We start from the raw sequence: 23,174 nt of genomic DNA, 5'->3' as shown, positions 1-23,174 counted from the left end.
TTTACATTAAAATTCATTTACATTGGCAGATGTAATATACATATTCATAAAATGTAATATTACATACTATCATTGCACATCACTGAATCTCACCAATCCATAAAACATTTAGCATCGTTTACAAATGCAGCTCAATTTGCCCATTACCAGGTTGCAACATAAGCAAGTCGAGCCTCAAACTGGCAATAGAAATAAAAGGAAGAATTATGTAACTTTACATATTATCTGACTGGTTCAATTCCCATTCATGTATGCTGCCAGACACCAAGCATTGGAATCTCCTTTATAGAACCCGTATCAATCCTCTTTTACATCTGATACCCTCTGAGATGCCTAATTAGTTCACATGGTAGGCTTGAGTGGCTCAGCGCGGGCTATTTGAGGGCATCAGTGGTGTGTGCAGGATGTTTTGACTGAGGGGGCACACAATCCTGTTCCCCCAAATGACTGCGCCCAAAAAGGTTGAGCCTATTTTTTAGATGGTTTGAAAAAGTGAAGAGCAAAAAAAAACCATTTAAAAAGGATTATACGCGGTAGCGACCAAAATCATAATAAATTGATGTATTGGTTTCACTATTTTTTAAACCTCCAAGGGTCCAGGAAGCGGAGCCCCCGGAAGCTCCGGGTTTAAAAGTTTTTTAACCTTAAATATGGCCGTTTTAAGGGGTCAGTTGGTCTGAGGATCCAAGCCAGTACTACAGTAAACCATAAAATTATGTGATTGATGTGTACATACTATTGTACACAAATTTAAAAAAAAACGATCAAATGTTGTGAAATCAATGACGGACAAGGCAGCATGGCATTTGCAGGCGAATGTCACTTTATTTCGGAATTTTGTGATTCTACATTTAGCATCTTCTTTTTATGGTATGATTCAACTACTGTCTGTTCAATTAGCTTAGATTCTTGAATTTTTAAGATATTTAAAAAAATAAATAATTGTGGCCAAAGTCATCAAAGAAAAGTGTTAGCACAGCCTTAGACCTAACGTGGTTTATACTTTTCAAATTCCAAAGTTCAATTTAAAACCCCATTTCTTTTCAATTTTGCCTCATCTTAGGCAGTTACTTGGGTCCACCATAAGGGTTCGCGACCTTTTTACAAATCGAGTGGGACGGTCCATTCTCAACTTAGGGCATAGACCCTATCCAATTTGGCAAAACAATCTGTCCACCAATCTGTCCTGCCATTCCAATTGTTATATCGTTCCGGTTATTGGATAGGTTCTATAGGTGATGAGGGTCCACCAGTTTTTGTTACACGAAACTACAATTATGGCGCGATTACGTTTTATGCATAACATTATTCTGAGCATTATTTTTTCCTAAACAATGACATTAAAATTATGGATTTCGTTCTTATTTCAACTGGTTTACAATGTAACTTGAGTTTTGTTTAATACCATCATTCCTTCCCAAGAATATCAGCTTTAAACTTGACATTTTCAGATACAGTGACTTTACAAGAATTGTTTTCTGTAACCTGATTGTTTTAAATAATATTTTCTGATGCAAAAATTCTTTTGTTTCCAAATGTCCTTCTCATACAAAAAAACCGAATAACAAATTGAAAATAAATGTGTAATTTTATAGTAGGCCTATAGGCCTATACCTTCTCAGACCAATTAAAATAAATAAATAAATAAATAAATAAATAAATAAATAAATAAATAAATAAATAAATAAATAAATAAATAAATAAATAAATAAATAAATAAATAAATAAATAAATAAATAAATAAATAAATAAATAAATAAATACACAAGGAATGTATTTATATATATAAGCTGGGCATATTTTAGAACAGCTTAGTTCATAAATAATAACGTAATGTTTCAACAGTAGGGTTTCAACACAAATTATGCATACTGGCAAATATATAGCTATTTTGATGGACAATACTTCCTGATACGGATGGTCGAATAAATACTATCTCAGCGCATTATGACATTCGTCCCCATTGCTCTAAATGGATTGATTCAAAAAGTTTATGGTACCCGACGTTCTCTGCTTTTTACAAAAATATCGCGGGAAATGACCAAAATTGAAAAGAAATGAGGTTCTAAACTGAACTTTAGAATTTGAAAAGTATAAATCATGTTAGGTCTAAGGCTGTGCTAACACTTTTCTTTGATGACTTTGACCACAATTTTCAATTTTTCAAATATCTTAAAAATTCAAGAATCTAAGCTAATTGAACAGACAGTAGATTTCAACGAAAAAAATTTATTTCCACAATTTCAGTTGATTCGGACATCGGATTTGCAAGTGACACATAAGGTAAAAAAAAATTAACAGCATACAAAAACTTTTTGCTGTCCATAATCACCTAGACAACTGTTTGAGACCCTCTGATCTTCCATGATCACTGCATATTGCATAATTGCATTCAACTATAAATTGTCCTGTGTTTTTTTTTAATGTGCAAAGCCATTTTTGTTATATGGTCGCATAAGGGCACTTCACAGGTTAATATATATATGCATGGTTTATTTGGCATTAAATGAAAAAAATCTCAAAGATATGTAGTCTGCATAAACCACAAAATATTTTTAAAAAATAAGAAAATTATTTGAGTGTATAGGCACACAAACTACACTATTTCTACTGACCACTTCCTCTAATGCTTCATAAACAAGGTATTTTTTCTTTAAAATGGAAATAGACTACAAATTTTGATAAAACAGGTGATATCTATATCTAGTCACAAATTATCATATGGATTTATATTGGCTATGTCTCTGGACCCAAGGTCACATAGATGAGACTTTTATTCATTTCATAATACCTGTCTGCATTATACAGGGAAATCCCCTTATATAACGATTTCACCTGTCTCGGCACGCGTAACTCTAATCATGATGACGTTTAAAGCGGGGGAAAGTGGAAAACACACGCTACAACACTCATACCTATGTACTTGTAACATTAATGATTGCATGCTATGCTTGCTCAACTAGCAACGAACGTTGTTGAACATGACAACTAGTGTGGAGATTTCTAGTCGATGAACAGATAGTGGAAATGCTAAGCTTCAATTTTTTTCCTTCTAAATTCTTGTGATATCTGTCCAATGAACACCTAAGTGACAATTAAATCTTTTAAAAGCAAACATTCATTAATTGATGAACCATAACAGTTTTTGTATTTCAGCAAGGATATCACATTAATCAACCCTGATTGGTCTGCGCAACTAAACACACCGATGGAGCGAACCCAATAGCGACACAGACACTGGCATTCCTTTCGGCAGTTGTCAATGCTCTGTAACAACCAAGCCATCAGGATCAAACTAAGTCATATCTATTATCAAAGTTATCGTTATGGAAGCTTGAATCAACACTTGAAACACCTACAGTTTCAACTTTCGTCTGGCCTCGGATGGGATGAAGTGTGAATTTTTTTTTGAGCGGCTTGCACTTGACTTGCGTGCGGTGCAATACAACTGACACATTAGCTAACTACAGATGAATTGCTCTGTGGTTAGACTCTGACGAAAGACTAAAATGGACAATTCACATCAAGGTTTTCGTTGGAAATAGAGAAAGCTTGCTAGTGGGGTGTATCTGGAAATTACATATTGTATGACTTCCTAATGGCATCATTGGCAAATGAAGGATTTGAGAAAAATTAACCTTTTTAGAGGGTAGAGAGGCTAAAATGGGCTAAACAGGCCGATTTTGCCCGATTTGAGGAGGTGCGCACGGGAAGCACTACTATATTCGCTACTGGTCATCTACCTTTTGTACAACTTGCTAGTACTATTTTACACCTTTGATTAAACATACTTTTTCGGTCATGTATAATAAGTTCCCAACCTGGAAGTTTTTCATGCAAACAAACAGGACTTGAATTTCATTCCACCCATCTATCCATCGTTTCATATTAAATTGCACACGACACAAGTACAAAATTAGCTCTCTACTAAACAAGAAAATACCTATCCCTAATGTTATTCATCAGTATAAACTTTGAGCTTAACTTTACCAAATTAGATTTTCTTTCTGGAGCACATATAAAGAAAACAACTGTTTAGTCAAACTATATATTCCCGCATACCTCCCAATCAAATAGCCTGCAGTCTCCACCCCAGACCACTTCTAAATCCAAGCACATCCAATGTGTATTATATATAAAATAGCAAGCAGTACATGCGAAAGAGACCAATGTCCAGAACACTTGGACAGTTATATAAATATTGAATAAAAAAAAGATGTCAGTGGCTGATGCGCATTTTATCCCTCTAGGCTCTCAATAGCAGACTCGAGAGTATAAAGACCGCAAGATGGTTCCACTGCACATAACATATTGCGCCGGAGTCTAACTGGAAGGCAAAAAAAAAAAAAAAGAGATAAGATGCAATTGTTCCAATGCAACTTATTTATCAACCAATCTGATATTAAGATCAACATTTCAATATTGGATATTGTTTTCTCAAGCAGGTGGCCATAAAGACCTCTTAATAGGACAGGAAAACAGACATTGGCTTTGGCAGCCATTTCTCTATCTTGCAATAATACAATGTAACAGTTTCTCCGCAGCACTGTCAACAATCCCCGTAATATATCCCCATTGTGTGTTTATTTGCCACTGGCAGTCTAGCTCTTTGTGCTTAAGTTATGAGTTTTGATACTGGATAGGTTTGGATGCTTTAATTTCCTCCATTCCGATTCATATTCTCCATAAACTGATCTGCCTCGGCTATGAATTATATCTATGTTTGCGTCTAAACAATATCTACGTGGCTGCGATGCCTTGAAAACAGAAACCAGGCAAAAGATTGATATACAAATTAATTTAGCCTGAAATGTGCCCTCCTCGGCCGTCGCTTTTTTTTCCACCTAATAAGACGTCGAGATACAGCGCCGGTTTCTTAATTCAACAACTTGGGATGTTTCTGTATATTTGTTACAGGAGATTAAGTTTTTTTCTGTTATTGTACAATCCCGGAACCACGCATATATACCTTTTGTTTTGTTTTGGCATTTAACTTCATTTGCAAAGCATTGATTTCAGACGATCTAATGCCTTTATTGAGCACAAACTTATTGACAGATTTAATGGACGCTACCGCATCACATGGGCTCCTGAGTGTATAATACAAACACACACTGATTTGCTCCATATCATGAAAAAAATGTGTAACAAATCAAGAATAATATACACTCCCAAATTGTATCCATCCTTGAGTAAGTTAAGCTGACGGGGTGGGAGAAGGATAGCATGGGACTCACAAAGTTTTGACTGGTATCTGGTACGTTCCACTCAGGCTTTTAAAGAGGGAGTGTTTTTCAGTTTCATGGTGTGATGCTACGTTGGAAAAAAAAAAAAGTATTGCAACAGCCTTTAAATGTGGTACGACATTGCTTGATTGACAATATTGGAGAAGTGAATAATTCACAACCTTTTACTCCTAATCAAACCTGTTTCATGCCAAACTTGATTTCATAAAACCCAATGCGAGGGGGGGGGGACTCAGTTCCCTACAACCCATGCAATATCGCTACCTATCACTATCACTAGGAAAATGCGACTTCACTGTACTTCTGTGTTTACCCGACATTGATATCCCAGCAGCCAATTACAAATACAGGCGTACAACGCTGCTATATGACAACAAAGTTGGACAAACTTGAACTTTTGGCGATGACCAGAAATTCACTGTGTGATGAGAATCTGCTTTGAATTTCATTACAGATGTGATATATGGCAGCAATGAGGAGTACACATCGGAATTAATCGGGGGCACTTAACACAAATAACAATATAGGTATGTTTCCCCCAGAAAGACCAAACCTTTTTGGATTTTGCAGTTCCCAAAGACCCCCCTAAATTTGACCAAAATATAGCCCCCAAAAAACCTTGATTTTGATCATTTCAGACATCTCAATTGCTCATTCCCTGCATTTCTGTTTTTCTTCAGGCAATTTTCAACAAGAAATCCAAGAAAGACCCCCTGATTTTGACTGCTTGCATTTCCAAAAGACCCCCTTTTACTTGTTGACAGCTCCAAAAAAAATCCCCTTTTACCGGTAGAGGCCGTCAGCTCCCAAAGACCTACCACCCCAAAATTCAGGGGGGGGGGCATACCCACTAAAAATTTATGATGTGCCCCTCCCTTTTTATGTGATATTAATGGGACCCCATCGCTCAGCCAAGTGCATTACGTGAGTGATGATGACATGCTACTATACCAGATTCTAGGAAAATACACCATTAATCATGGGATTAATAATATTCTACTATGCTGCCAAAAGAAACATAGCTCAATCTTAGATCTTGGTACTAATTTTTATATTTGGGAAGTTCTGGGGAATTAATTCCTGTAGCATGGTAGTAATACTGAATTTGATTCTGTCAAATTTGTTTGCCTGGTGAAAGCCAGAAGTGCAACAGCCATGATGGGTCACTAGATAATAAACACTAATTCAACACTGTGTTGACTCAATAGCAAACAATTGTAATTAATGATGACTTTAATTTGAATTCACTTCAAAAATGAATAGCGATCCAAATCATCATTGGAATTACGACTTTTTGTATTTAAATGATTAATTACCACCTGCCCCGTTTCCATTTCCAATACAAACCAATTCGATTACGATTTAAGTGAAATTGATTACGACATTTCCCTAGTATAAAATAACAGATTGTCAATTCTAACACCGACAACAAAACTACATCTTATCATTGGTCAAATGAGAAAAACAAAACCTGCGTCAAACGCTAGCCCATCAGTTCAAACAGAAAAGTATCTGTAAACACCAGTCCACAATAGCCTCCGAGAAAAGTTTACAAAAAGCAAAAACCGAAAAAAATATTAAATGGATACCTTGTGTATCATTTTTTATATCACTTCCTTGAAGCAGGAGAAAGCAAGCAAAGCAAGCAGGAGATTGCGATCAGCAGAATTTGTCTTTGTAAGCGTAGCTGTCCCCAGATACTGGTGGGTATCTCTCCGGAAGGTAGCACAGGCATTGCGTCGCTTCTCCAGGGAGAAGAAATCAATTTGGTCACATCTGATAATACTAAGTAATGTTTTTGTCCTCACATTTCATGTTCCAAACCCTATCCAGAATCAAAATCAAACTTGGCAAAGTTGAATACTCAAATCACAGTTAAGTTCTTTGACATTATAATCAGAGATGAATGAATGCGCTACCAAATGAGTTATTTATGATATGACTACGAATATGATGGGCACTCATCACTAGGATCCACAACATGCTCATCTATCAGGGCACAGTTCACAGTACAACCCCAATACATTTGTACATTCATTGAATGACCTTTGAAAATTTGGGTACAAAAACTCATACTCTGCAACTTGAGGTCAAATTTTGCACTACGATTGTTTAATTGAGGTTATTGAACTATGCCATTGGGATGAGGCCATTGTGGTCCATAGTGCATATTGCCTTTAATGAATAGATCGTTTGATATCCAAACTAACATATGACAAATAGCATTGATGAGGACAGGTATGATTTGCTTGTTTTGTTGACAAATTTGATTTTAATGATTTACCTTTTTCAAAGTCAATCAGACTGTAATGACTGTTTTCCTGCAGGTCTTAGGAAGTATCATGATCAGTGTAACATTAGAAATGTTTGCGTACAGGAAAATTTTACAACCTTGATTTGGATTTGATTGTATGGATTTGCAAAATGTTCATCATTTTCGTAGACATTACCCTCAAAACAATTTCATCATAATTCATTTTGAAACATTTTGTGTGATAAAGGCCTACTCCACAGTTCAAAATATTTACTAGAACCTCTCTGAAACAAAAGCTGTACACAATGCAAAATCACATTACAAGCTCTCAAGTTTGTCCTTTTCCCAAAAATTTGATTTGCGACTAAATTCTCAGAGCTGATCCCCAGTATTATTTTCTGTGCAATTCTATGCAATATGCTACTTGCTGTGCACATCCTGATTTTTTTATTTTTTTTTGTGCAATTTCCCTTTTATTGCTTTTCTGCTCAATTCCATGCAGATAACCACTTAGTTTTTTTGTTTGTTAAGGTGGGTGGGTGGGTGGTGTGGTGTGTGTGGTGTAGGTGTGTGTAAGCCACAAGACCATGATCATTTAGGCACGTGTGTTTATATACCATAATTCAGCAAAATCTAACAATACATATTCAAAGGAATGATTCTAATTGGTCCGTGTAGAAAATTGCAAAGAAGTTTTAATAATCTGAATGCAATGGGAAAGGCCAACATCAGAGAAATTAAAACTTATCATAGGCCTACATGCACTTTTATTGTGACAGTGTCAAACAATGGGGATGGGGGTGGTGTCTGCTATTTCTGGTCAGGCTAATTTCTGAAAATAATTTTGGCAAACTCTATCTGATGGTGCCCTGTATAACTAATATTGCTGTCTAAATGAAATTAGGGCCTACAATCTAAACCTGCCAGCATATAGGATTATCATGACTTGTGTCATGACTTAATAGTAGCATAGGCCTAGAACTAGTTCCAGTCCCTTTAGGGGGGGTGTGTGAAACGTGGTCACAAAGTTCCTGAGGGGGGTGCGCGCGAAGTGGCCAACAAGGTGCTTAGGACTGTTGGATTTTGCAATATCAGAGAGGTATTGTCATGGACCCCTACCCACTGAACAAGTGCTACATACGCCCTACACTGTATATGAATGTCTACATTTCCCAATTAGGTTGAATACCGTATTACTTAAAATTTTCAAACTGAAAATAGAACAAAAGATTTATCTCTGGCATTCTTGCCAATATGTTGATAGATCAGGTTAAGCTTCTGGGGCAGATAGGAAGAACTGTAAGACAAACATTAAGAAATTGTTTATGACCCACTCTGGCATCACATATGGCACACAAATGCCAGTTAGCACACAAATGAATGCAAATTCCAATGGCCCAATATATTTTTTGAAACACAAACAAAACAGTAACCCAAGTATTTATTTTTTCTCTGCAGATCAAGTTTGTTATCTTGGTGGTGGATTCCAAGCCTGAACTCCTTGTTTCCTACAAAGTGATCTAAAGATGTTGCAGTGGACAGTAGCGAGGGATTTGCCATCAGTTAGGATGTAGCTTATCATTTGTTTGTTTGTAAGAGAAGTGACTAGTTTACATGAACCTTTGTTGTTTCCATCACCAGGATGCATGGGAGTCATTGTCGATAGCAACGTGAGAAATCACCACGGTTACAAGCACTCAACTCTGCTGATAGGTTTGGTTCAAACCAGCTGAGCTTGAATGGTGAACATGTTACATTGATCTTAAGAACCCCTGGCCAAGAACATTTGTTTAATACAAATACAACCACTTAAGTCCATTAAATTCAATGAAATATCAGTTGATGTCTGCAGAAGAATTGTTCTTTAACAGTCACATCAATCAAAAAGAGACATAATTCCAAATCTATTTCTGCCTTTAGCCATGTCACAAATACATAGGAAGAGTTCCATGGAACCATAAATGTGATTTATGACTTCCTTGAAATAAGTTTTCAGAACTAAATCTAAACTGCGCAAACGGACTTCTACAAAATGTGCCTAGACTTGTGAATACATGAGGGGGAAAGAAACTTCATGAACTATGCATAATTTCACAGAGTAATTCAATTGAGTACTTCAAACTATCATACTAGATCCTATTCATTTGCATTTTCAGTAGAACAGTCACACAAAACAAGATATATACCAAATACAGGCAAAAGGTTAATGGATAATAATGATGAAAAGAAAAACAAATTTAATGTGTTTTTGTTTCTTTTCTTTTAATCGAAACAAACAACAAAACTAACTAAAACTGCATAAATAACAAAAGTCATTACTGTCAACAATACTGAACCAACATGCCATCCTAGATGCCATTAAATAAGATCATTTCCTGCTATCTATTGTTATAAAATTACAAATGGACAAAAGAAAGAGAGCTAGTAAGTAGTGGTCTAAAACTATAGAAAAAAAAAGTAGTTCCGTCCACCCAACCATCATGCACTTGACTACTTCAATAAAGCTGCAGATAGAGAGAGAGAGACCCAAATTAACACCAAGCCATAAAATTATTATGTTAACCTTTAATACCAGAGATGTGGACATCAATTTATGCAAACCAGCATGCTGGGGCTTTGGTAAACAACCCTTGTTTGTCCGCCCTATGACGTTGCTAGCATTGTGTCAACAAAAACCCGGCATCACTATTTACCAAGTGAATTTTTTTTGTCCTATCCACGGCTCCTGCATCATATTCTATACCACGGTTTTATTATTAATTCAAATGCAGTTAATGTTTGATGTAGAGAACAAACAATGTGGTTATTTACCAACGAGGCCTTGTTGTTCAAGCTTTTACTTTTGATCTTTACTGTGGGATGGGCACTATGGTAATCACTGTATATTATTAGCAGGAAAAAAAGAAGAAAAAAAAAATCAGCTACAAACGATGGCAAGAATAAGGGCAGAAACGCTTTGTTACAATTTCCTATATTTTTTATATAATTTGATATAGAGTAAACATGATAAATGATAAAAAAAGGCAAATTGCACAAATGCGCACTTGGGCGAGTGTTTATTTACCACAGACACTTTATGAGCTTCTCTGATTCGTATGAATAAAGTGAATCCGTAGTTTGAAAAGTAAGGTTGAAGTAATGACAGATGGGTTTGCCTATCACTTGTGTGCAGAGATAGCTGTACAACAAAGGTGCATCCTAAACAATGGTGTGTGCACATAGCACTTGTTCAGAGCCTGTATGGGACCATGACAACCCCTCTCTGAGATACGCGCCTTGTTACGCGCTAACAAGCCTCGCTGCGCCGAGTAACTAGGGCTAGTTCTATGTGCACATTCAAAGTAAGGGATTTCTAACTATTTTATGTGGTGGAACTGGTCAAGTGTATCCCCAGTGATCCCTACACCCTCAAACTTCAACCCCATTCCAATCAAAATGAAATAACGAGATGTCTCAGTTCTTACAAATCAGACCACCTTAATTCAGAGGATAACAAATCTTGTCTTACCAGTTCCTTTAGCCAACCTCGACCTTCATTTTGATATAAACTCTGTCTCCTTTGTTCATCCAACTAGAATTCAAAACGATAAAAGATTACTGTTTTAATTTCATTTTAACACAAAAATCCTATCTTTTTAGTTATTTTGATCAAACTAGATCTACAAAAAACAAAATAATTTCTCTTCTAATTTATTTTTTCAGTACTTTTTATCAAACTAACTTCAAAATATGTAATCAATATCAGATATGTATCTTCCCATAGAAGAACAATTTAAAAAAGATCCTATTGTAGTCATCACTACACTCTACCCATGGTTATTTGGACAAGGGCAAATAAGACCATGAGAGAGCCCCGTCCTTCGGAGGGGATGCTCAGCCATCGGTCCCATGTATGAGAAAGTCACAATAATACATGCTTGTCACAGCTAGGTTAATCGTAAAGAGTCGAGTGTTAACCCATAGCTGTCCCTTATCTGTCCTGATGCTGTCTAGATACATGTACATACGATCTAACTTCTGACATAGAGTGCGCTTCTTAGCAGCCATTATAATGGAAGATGTGAACTGATTCTCATATCTAGTGCAACCTGCTTGTAGTGCAGGGCGATATATTCAAAACTGGTATTAACCTATTGCTATGGTTATAGATAGCCGTGCTGTGATCTCGATGAAGAGGTTATCCGTGTTAGTTACATATCCTATCAACGACTGCTATACTTTGTTTAGGACTTACAAAAGAAGTACCTGCATGTGCAACCATGTCTGCTTCAAAATAGCCTGCCAAAGTCATGCAGGTAACTCTGAGGTCATGCATTGAATTGGTTTGAATGAGGAATACTACGGGAATAAGCGCCTTTTGTTAGAAGTCACGTATGAGTAAAGTGGATAACCTCTATTCTAGCGAATTCTCACTTTTATAATCTCTAAATCATTGTAATATTCGCTCATTACTTCCCATACCAACAATCCCTTAATACTGAGGTGTTGTTCATTACATACTGCTACATTCATCATGTTCATAATATTGAATTTTCTTTACAGCAATTGATTTTTCTCACCATTAAAAAAATGCAGGAAAATAACAACAATACAGAGCAACTAAATTTAATAAATATTTCCAGCTATAAACCAATGACTTGCAAATACATTTAAGCTACAAGCAAAAAAAAAGTTATCGATTTGATTGAATGATCTGAAAAGTGCAACATTACTCACACATGATAATACACAATACTATTGTCTATGTAATGTGTCAAATCATATTTCATTATGAAGTAGACAACAATTTTATGACAATAAATCATGAAATTCAAGGTGAATGCTACATCAAAAAAAAATACAGGTGTAGAAATAATCTACGGGCAGAGTTACAGTTCTGGAAAATACTTTCAGGTAAAATTGGGATGAGAGAGCCTTTATATGGCTAACTGTACTGGCTTTGCTTTTCTCACATCAAATAGGGGTTACTCCTGCTTGCATAGAAATTCAAAATGTCTGTCCTGTTTTCTGATTTGAAGTTTTTTGGCGAGGGGGAAGGAAAGAAGGAAGGAAAGATGGAAGGAAAGAAGGAAGGAAGGAAGAAAGGAAGAAAGGAAGAAGGGAAGAAAGAAAGAAAGAAAGAAAGAAAGAAAGAAAGAAAGAAAGAAAGAAAGAAAGAAAGAAAGAAAGAAAGAAAGAAAGAAAGAAAGAAAGAAAGAAAGAAAGAAAAAGAAAGAAAGAAAGAAAGAAAGAAAGAAAGAAAGAAAGCAAGCAAGCTTTCCGTGATCATACGACTGTACGCATAATGATGCAATCGTATCACATGGGATACCTGCCGTGCACATGCTTTGTGAAGTGTGGTTTTGTGATGTTTGGTACGGTTAGGGTTAAAATAATAATATATTTATTTATTAACTTAAATTGAAAGGATTATTAGTCCGATATTTTATTTACTTTGGCTTGCACGATAATTTATTAAGAATCACAAAATAGTGTCTCGCATGTTAGTCCTCACAGGCTCACACTCACTACTTGCCAATGATGCAGGTGCAGGCCAGGTGTACTAGGCAAATGAAAGCAGCTCGCCTATTGGTTAATACACTTGTATTAACGCATGCTTATGATATCCGACTTTGGTGTGTTGCATTGAGAGCATGTTGTGGATCTATTGGTGCAACCAGGCGGCGAGTGGCATGATAGAGCCGGCAACTTGTGAAACCGCCCGGCCGTATGGTATTTTCAATATACACGGTTAGTTTTAAGGGGTACATCATCGAACCCCAACGGTTTTAGCTTGTATTTATATTATTTATTTACATAGGCCTATTTGTTTGTGATATTTCAAGCATTTTAAAATTTCAAAATAATCCCATTCAATTACACGGTTGACGACGAAAATTTACTGAATTTAGAGAATGCACGGTGACCACCACCTGGGTGCAATAGCGTGTCTGGTGCATGTGCAGTAAACGATCATACCTGAATTGTACCTCTTTCACAACCATTGATTCCACTTGTGAGACCATCAAAAATCGCTACTTCATTCAACTAATTGCGCAAACACCGCTTTGATCCCAAAGCGGTTTGTTTCTATGCAACAAAACTTATTTGTATTTTAAAAACTCATTACAGATGCCAGGTCTGTATTGTTTCAAACCAAATAAACTTCCAAATCGTCGCTGCTTTTCTTCTTTTTACGTGCAAACAGATCATATCAGTCTCAATTTTGCGTATTTGTAGATAATGTTGACCGTGTTCAATATCAAGCCCACTTCATCTCCAAACCCAAACAGTTTTGGCCTCTTTTGGTACTCACTAGGGCCCGATAAGACCCTGCCGATAAAATCACTGCCAAATTACCATGGGATCACTTGGCCATTTTATGCATCTTGTTACATTGTATTTTTAGCGGTATGAAAACAACATTTGACACAACTTGCCATTTCACCGTACGCCCTGTCATCTCTGCAAACAAAAACACAATATCATGCCTGTCAGACAGTCCCCTGAAATGTTTTTCTCCTCCTGCGGACGTTCAGCAAACAATCATCCTATGATTCACTTTTGCTAAATTGTATCTCGAGTGGGTACAATAACAATAAACGGGATGCAATTTGCCATTTTGCAGTTTTGTCATCTTGGACAAATAATAATAATGCAGTGTTATGGTCGCGGCTGCACTTTCCTTATTCCCTCCTGAGAGACCCAGCTACTCCACCGAGCTCAGTTAGGCAAACAATCACGGCACGTAAAAATCGCGCAATGTTCAGGGAAACTTTACTTTACCTTTGCAGTCTTCACTCTTTTTTTATCAGAGACATATTAATAAGAATAACAAAGTTTGGTAGTCCAGCTCTGGCCTGATAGAAACAAAATAGCATGGAGGTTTGATCATTTAATTAGGCGTTTCAATATAGAGCATCTGGGAAGAGGAATAATTGCAATGCATTGGTTATAACAACAAAACCATATTTAACAGCAAATGAAACATTAACTTCGCAACATGGACAAAAGAAAACAATAACATTTGTCCAAACTAAAAGCAAGACAAATTAGATCTCAATGGACTATAAGAACCCAGGCAAGTTTATCAATTCTTTACACTTCAGAATAACGCACTGTCAAAGCACTGCAACGTTTAGTGTAGTAAGCATATATCCTGACATTAAAGCTTTTGCAGTAATTGACTTTTTCATTTATCATCTCAAAAACTTCATCAAATTATCTTCATATATATTACTCTATAGAAGAAAACACCTAAATAATCCTTATGAATTCAATGATTTTACTACACCATTAATAGCTTGATCTCCTCTGAAATTCAACTCTCATGGGTTCTCCAATCATAATAGGAAACTAATTCCAAACAGATAAAAATGCATTTTGGAGGGTAATGATGACTAATTTATCATAAACTGCACACTCTAAAACCACTTCATACTATGCACAATTTAAATTCACAAGGGCTTTCACTCCAAAATAGATGCAATTTTTTCTCTCTTAATGATGGGTTACAATAGTTTATCCATAAACTTCACAAAAATTGATTGCTGCAAAGAAGTGATCTTTTCTAATTTGCAAAAAAAAAGGTCCTGATAAACCAAGAGAGATGCAGAACAGATCGATAGCAAAACACCGGTAACTCTTGTCACAAACTTCCTCACGCTTGCTTACGTAACTTCTCAATTGCCTTCGGATTATGATGCAAAGAAAAAAGATACAATCATTTTTACACCACTTTCAAGGGCATCCATCCAACCAACAGGTAAACCAACCATGATGGTGATACGAGCATGTAGTTACGAGCAAGATGACTACTAGTCCGCCAGTCAGTCAGTCAAGATTGCCGACGGATGGACCATTTCAATGATAAGATTACAAGCAAAACTCACCGGGACAAGTTGATGCTTGGAGGCATATGGCCGCAATGATACAATAACAAAACTGTTTGCAATTGCAGACATTGCCCGATTCCTATTGTCAACTATTACAGAAGAATAAATCATGAGAGGGAAAATTACGAAAGGAAAAAAAATTAAGATGACTATCGATGCATCCGTGATAGATAAACGACAGAGAAAAAAAAAAGAAATAGTCGCCAATGACTGATTGCATATAAACGCCATGGGGAAAAACACTGGTTGTATTAAAACTTTCAATTATTTTTAGATAAATGTTTGTATCTGCACAATGTCTTGTTCGTTATCATCTACAGGCATAAAAGAATAAATACCGTATTCAAAGAGCTGCACTGGCTCATATAGACATATCTCCTTGGAGCATCAAAACTTTTAAATTGTATGATAAACTGGACTTGAAAACATACAAAACAACATGGCATTAAATGTGAATGCTCTATCTGCCAGTGTCTTTAGCTAGAAATAGTTTTCCTGTCAGTCAATTGAATCAAATTGCCCATCTCTAGATTTGACCTAACAAACATTAACCAGACTTTTGGCAGCTTTCTGAGGGTTCAGTAAGTTCATGTTAATGTTGCTATGGTCTTCATATAGGAATCTAGTCTACTTCCGAGTTGAATTGAACTGTCGCATGTTTAGTTTGTTTGTTACGGTTGCTCTGTGCGTGGAAACACACTTAGGTCCTGATGGGACCAAGCCAAGCTAAAAAGCCTATTGGTGTACAACAACTATACTAATTTAGCATCTATCAAAAGTATCAAATTTGTCTGTCCCACAGAGCAACTACCCCCCAAATTTGTCTGTCCCACAGAGCAACTACCCCGTGACTGGTGGAGTGGTGTCCAGGTAACAGGTAAGAACGTATGTGAAATCATACAATGCAGTAACAAAATTGGGCCATGAAGGCTGTCATAATTCGAATCTTTCAGCTTGAGCATTACCAAGGCATGTGCACTCAGTGCACATTTTCGGCAAAACGTGTTTTACACAGAACAGAGCACTTTGAAGTAATCTGAAAGTACACTATTTGCCCTCCATAAGCCACACACAAACATGGCGGGTTGGTACTCTTTGGTTCTACCTTCTTGGTGATACTTGGAGAATTGGCCATTATTTCCTCACTTGGGAGTTTCATATTCGGGTGGAGATACCGGTATAAGCCCACTCCTAAATGCTGATCACAAATCCACAGCTAAAAATCTACCCATGAATAAGAAGTATGTAAAAGTTTGGCACCCTGGACCCAATAGGCCATACCAACACAAACAACCCTGGGCAAACAACTATTGTTCCCTATAAAATTAATTACCTTTGTTGTTCTTCTGTAAATATTGCCTATGTTTAGATATATAATAAAATATTTTACGCATGATTTCTCACTATATTCATAAACTAGTTGTCACATATTTTCATTCTTTTAGTTTTATGCTTATCTTTGCTCTTTTATGACAAGGCACTCCCAAGTAAGTTCAAACAAAGACCTACAAAAGTTAAAGAATTGATTTATAATACTAGCACGTATGTTAACTCTTTGTATAGAATCCTATACACTTGGCCCTGACCTAGCTCAATGCCAAATCACTGAACAAACAAAAACAACCACAACAATAACAACAACAAATTTCCCGACTTCCTCCTACATGCAATATTCATATTACGAGCTTCTTTAGTCTCAAGAACAAGAAGCATTCAAGTTCATTGAGCAGTGACTGACCACTGTGTGCTGGTCAGGGTAATTCACCTGTGAAATTGGGAATGGTATGAAAAATTAAAATCTGACAAAGATACAAAAGATACGATGCATGTGAATGCAATTTATGTGTGTGTGTGGGGGGGTGCAGGTGTGTGTTGGGGGGGGGGGTGAGCATTTATAGGGTATAATGCATGCGAGGTGTGCAGTATAAGGGTGGGGTGCATTTGTACTGACTTGCAAACAGGAATGCACACCTGAAAATACGATGATAACCGAGGAAACTTGGAGAAAACATGGATGTCCACAGTTCCAGACGAAGAACAATATCTATTATTAGGATTAGGCACCTCAGCGACTAAATGGTAAAACCATGATAAATCAGGTTTGATCAACATTCAGTTATACATATATACGTACAAGATAATAATTTATGAGTTTGGATTGCATGGTCATTGTACTAGGTGTATTTTTTTGTCTCATCAATCTTATGTCATGCACATTGCATAAGTTTTTCATTCTTGCTTTAACCCCATGATGAGCACTACCTGCCGATCTAACATTGCTTCTGATTGGTCAATTACATGATATTTTCACTTTAATCACCAATCAGAATGGAGCTTTGCAAATAATTCCCCAATTTTTTTCAGTGGTGAAATTATTCTAACAATGTTGCTGATTGGGCCAATTGATAATGAAAACTTCTTTTTGGCCAATCGGCAGGTAGTTCTCATGGGGTTAACATAGACTAGAACTGACATGTTACGGTCTTGTCAACAAAAACTGTTTGATTTCATTTGAATAAACACGCATTTACTAAAATTCCAGTACATTTGAGTCAATCTCCTGAATTCAAGTTGTTGAAATTTCTCAAGTGCATTTGTACAACCTGTAAGTACAGGGATGAGTTTACAGAACAAAGTTGTATCTTCTTCAACAGCCTGCCAATGAAAACAATACTTTTACCGCCAATGTCACCGGGGCACACTTGTAAACTATCTCCTCTTCCTTACACCGTTCACTTCATCGGCAAAATGTCAATGCCTCTTTGGTCAGTCGGTGCACAAAACAACGTTATTAACAGCAAAAACTTGGATAAAATTTCACGGTATACGCGTGTTTAGTCAAGCATCAGCATGCAGCTAAACATCATTACATCCTCCAGAAATTTAGCAAATTTTCCTCTATTAGTTTATAATCTAATTGTCATATGTTAGCTTAGCGCAATCACTTTTTGCTTATTCAAAAAAAAAAAAATTAAACATTTCACTTAAACTTGGGCTATAAAACTTAATCGGTTTTTAAACATCGCAAAATTGCTACGAAACAAGCAACTAAACTGCGTTGCCCACTTGGGTTTGCTGCATCTCTGAATTGACTATTTACTTTTCTTCAGCGTCCTATGTTTTGGCGTATTTACACGATCTATCTTCATCTTAAAAACTCCATAAATAACATTCAAAAGGATTAATTTACGCCTCGTCTTTCATCCATGCCCAAATCTGCGAGATCTTTTTTTCTATTAAATGCGTCTGTCTCTGGTTTTCCAAAAGAAAAGGAAGAAATCTCACTGGGGTGATTAGCTAGCCCCGGGTATTTCCTGAGGAGGATTAAGGTGAGCGAAAATAAATTTCATTCCTGTTGGCCCGGGGATGAGTGCACAAGAAAATGAACATTCTCTCAAATTCCGCTCAATTTCTTGTCAACATTTGCTCGAGGAGAAGCATCGCTGACTATCTGTGATCAATGATCGGGTAAAATGCTCATTCTTCTGCTAGGGACTATTCCTTCATATCAATGCAATTCATGCTTGTATGCACATACTCGTCAGGTGAGAAGTGAGGTTCCTTTTATAGCATTCTGCCAATTACAAACATATATACAAATAAACAATTTTGAAACAAACTGCTCTTTTTGAGTTTTTATTAGTAGTATAATTCGTATTATCTGTGAGTGAAGTGAATGATAAACATCAACCAACACGTTATTTATAATCGCATAACATCAAAGTCAATAACGACAAAAATAAACATGTAGTAAATGCAAAGAGAATTGTATTGATTGGTTTAAAAGCTTTCATCACTTCTAATCCCCTGAAAATTACTGCCTTTCTTAAAGTTTTTACGATTGGTTAATTATGCGATGAGCGATCAATCAAAATACAGCTATATTAAGCTCAATCCTCTTTAGCCCTATCACCATTCTTACCGTTTGCTGATTGGCTCAATAAATGATAGTCTTCTTGTAACCAATCAGCAGGTAGTACTCATTGGGTTAAAATCCAGCAAACTACCGGGTACTATGACAAAACTGCCAAGGAAAACAATGATTTTGAAAAAAAAAATTAAACTTCCAAGATAAAGAGATCAAGATGGGATGGAGAATTAGTCTTGCAAGACAGACTTAGAAGAAGCATTTGATCCTCTTGAATTGTTTGTTACCCTCCTATATAATTGGCATAAAATTAGCAAATCTGTTCATAGTTGTTGATACTCATATGGTTGTGAGAATAGGATTTGCCTTATACCTCATTTGTCCCACTCTACACAAGTGTAATGGGGAGCTGCTGTAAAGTAGTAGCTAACTGATTGAAAGACCCATGGCTATGCTAAAGTTGTGGATCTAATTGTATCATTATTGAACTGAAATGATTCTATACTTTGATCAGCTCGTAACTAATAGGCGGGAAATGTTAGCCTTTTCCCACTACGCTGAAAAGTAGACCCACGTTAAGAGTGCTATTAGTTGACCTGTCTGGTCTATATTTTGTATGTTAAAGAAAGTAGGCAAAGTATAAGACTTGGATTAATAATTTGTGATGTTTCTGGCGAGATGTCACAAGGCAATTTTCAAAATAAAATATTTTGATATTAATCCGCGATGTTATAAGGACCGCCGATTACGAGCTGATCAAAGTATAGTGTATCTTTGTGGCAACAATTAAATTAACTATTGCTACTGTGCTGGTATCATAACTTATTTGTCAAATCAATCTACTTACTTTCCACTTTCTCAAAATAGACTAGACGTTGGTTACAAGTTCACTACAATGTATCAATGTATCACTTTCTCCAAGACAAATCTAATGGACAAGGAACTTAACCTTCGGGATTGGGAAAACACCTAGAGATTGTAATAAAAAAAATATAACACCAGAGGATAATTACTTTATCACTAACATTATCCGAGTTATAGCATTCACCAACATACGCTTCATTGTGAAATCAATGCCGAATGTAGCCTTTCATCCATGATTTTAAGAAATTTGCTTGTGAAATCTTCTTTACACAATCAAAAAATAATAAGGTTTTTTCAAAAAACACAAAAGCTTCTGTGGTTCAAAAACTGTTCAATCCCTAGCGTATGAATTATTGCCATTAATCCGTACACACCTTACATCTCTTAAAATTGTCAATATTTTATTAGCGTCTTGATTATTTTATGTTCACTGATGTATACACATGCATAATTCAAACAAATTTGCTGGAATAGCATTTACACCTTGTAGAAACCAACAGAACAGAATTGATGTAGTCCTGCCTGTCAAGAATTAATAACCTATACCAATTGAGCATGACCAGGATTGGATGACCGTCATTACGAGAAAATGACTCAGTATATGTATCAAATCTCGATTATTTGTAAACAAAAACATGTTGATAAGATTAAAAATCTAAAAACAATTATATCTAAAATGTGAAAAACAATTATATCTAAAATGTGATTTTTCCTGACCAAGTATAGTGTATCCTTAACCATTCAGGTGCTGACAGATGGTCAAGAAATGAAATGCATCATAATGTACATGTATGACTGATTAAGCCCCCATAATTTGGTCTCTGCTCATCCCATCATGTAGTTTTTACCCAGTATCAAATTTGCATATAAATAAATGCATTTAAAAATGTTGAAAACTTTCTTACCCCTTGGATCGAATCCCACTGAACCTTTCCACCAAATCTCCAACCCCACTCCTGTACGCATATTAACTGCCCTAACAATGTTCCCCCACCAGATCAATTTAGAATCCCCTCTCCCAGAATGATTAACCTAAGTGAGTCCATACACATCACCCTGACCTTTTTTATCATACATCACTGACAAAATCTACACCACGATATCAGTACCTGTAGGGCATCGCTGACATCCCAACACATCAATACCCGGCTAATGGGTAAAGACCAGAGTACCGGGTGATCATGTTCTCAACATCATTACCCAATCCGATTCTGTGAATTGAGCCAATTTGTTCAGCTAGCTCAGCCAGCACGACTTGACTGGAGATAATTTGTCCACGTCCAATAGGACTAAGAAGAAGATCCCACCTCGGTAAGCTAATTTGGAACCAAATTTCCCAAAACCAAAGCTCCACGTATAGGGACTAAACAATATGGATTCTTTAGCTAATCCAGCAACTTGACAATGCTACAGGGATGGAGATTGTGAAACAAACACCTGAAAATCCCGAGAGGACAGCTTTACTACTTCTCTCAATTTCTTGTAAGCAAGCTATTCCTGTGAAGATTGCTCTATCACAAGGTGCAAGCTCGGACGCTCGTTGCACATTCTTTATCCCTTGAATTTTTTCACCGAGCCAATTTCTTTTTACTCTCTTCTCATTCTTGGAGATTTCTTGACGGAAATCCTGGGTAATGTTGCTATCGTCAAGCAATTATGATAGCGATCCAATCGTATAATCTTGAGAACAAAAAACATGCACATTAACTGGATATGATGTGCCTTGTCTCTCGAAACGTGAAAAAAGTGTGAAAATATGTAGCGCCACAAACATTTTCCGTCATCGTCGTACTTTTCTCTTGACTGTGTACTGGCTAGGGAATACGCAACACCTCCGCAGTATGAGGAAAAACTTGCCGGCATTATTGGGGTAAATGACCTCCCACAACGAGGCACATATGAGTACTGTCACATAAAAAAATGATACCAAGGGCCTGCTTGCATATCCCCCCTCTGGGAATCCAAACAAATTGACTCAATGCAAACCCAAATATCAAAACATTGGCTAATACCAGCATCACAATTCCCAACCTTTGTCCGTAGCTTTGAATAAATAAAACAATCTTGGGCACAAAATGCATTAGGACCCATTCCATCTTCTCTATCTCCCAACGATTTCTCTAAACTCCATCTTATAATATACAAGAAAACTCTGTTCAAAATGCCAGATTGGAACCAGCAAGAAAAACAAAAGGTGTTATGATAAACTGTGAAGCAACGACAAACAGCCCAAGAAAAGGCCCAGGGACACGTACATATTTCATAACCGAAATGAGATCAGTATGGGCAGGGATAGTTACATATGATGATGCCTAAAGGAGCTACACAGCTTATTGTAACAGTTACGACGGCGTAATGGATCCATATAGTATCGTATTGGTTGAGCAATTGATACCCGTTGCATCACATACCCCACCTGGGGAATTCATGACTATACTAAATTGTACTAAAACGCAACCAAAAAACTAAAGAGGAGAGAGAAAGCACATGGGGGACAAAGTGAAACATTATCAAAGTTAGGCAGCATTTACTCACTAACTCACTCATGCTGATTAAAACCTTAGCGTGTTATTATCAGATTACAAACATTTTAAACCATAGCGACGATGCGCTCAGCTTTTCTGCTTGTTCTAAAGTAACATTTTTTATTTGCTTTTACTTTTTATACAATCCTTGTTTGTTGAACATCAGAACTACATCTCATATTTAGTTTGTATTATAACAGGAAGTTGGAATAGCTAAACTTTGGAGTTTTAAGAAGTCTTTTTTTTCATAGATATAAAATGTATCCAGTACCAAATTATACAATAAAAGCTTATTTAAAAAAGAAGTCCAGTTTACTTTTCTCTGCAACAATTTTCCCCCATTTGGAATAGTTTCAAGTTGCCATAATAATGACAACTTAATTATAATGCATGAAAGATATTAATTAATTATTTACACATCACCTTCTTTTGTTTTTAAAGTAAACATGAATTAACAGTGTTTACTTAATGCTGCTGTTTTAGCAAATGGCCAGAGGACAAACCAAACACAACTCTGTACATAGATCTCATATTTATGTAATT

General features: G+C 36.4%; 1 protein-coding gene across 1 annotated transcript in view; it reads right to left on the bottom strand.

Annotated features, from left to right (window-relative positions):
- Positions 1-23,174, bottom strand: part of LOC140148346 (uncharacterized) — a 107,437-nt gene that overhangs the window by 29,581 nt on the left and 54,682 nt on the right. The window contains 1 exon segment of the mRNA XM_072170270.1: positions 11,009-11,071. Coding sequence (XP_072026371.1) covers positions 11,009-11,071 — 63 coding nt within the window.

The sequence above is a fragment of the Amphiura filiformis genome, chromosome 3 (assembly GCF_039555335.1).
Source record: "Amphiura filiformis chromosome 3, Afil_fr2py, whole genome shotgun sequence".
NCBI classification, from domain to species: domain Eukaryota; kingdom Metazoa; phylum Echinodermata; class Ophiuroidea; order Amphilepidida; family Amphiuridae; genus Amphiura; species Amphiura filiformis.
Note: the sequence above shows the minus strand (reverse complement) of the source record. Positions and strands in the feature narration are given on the sequence as shown.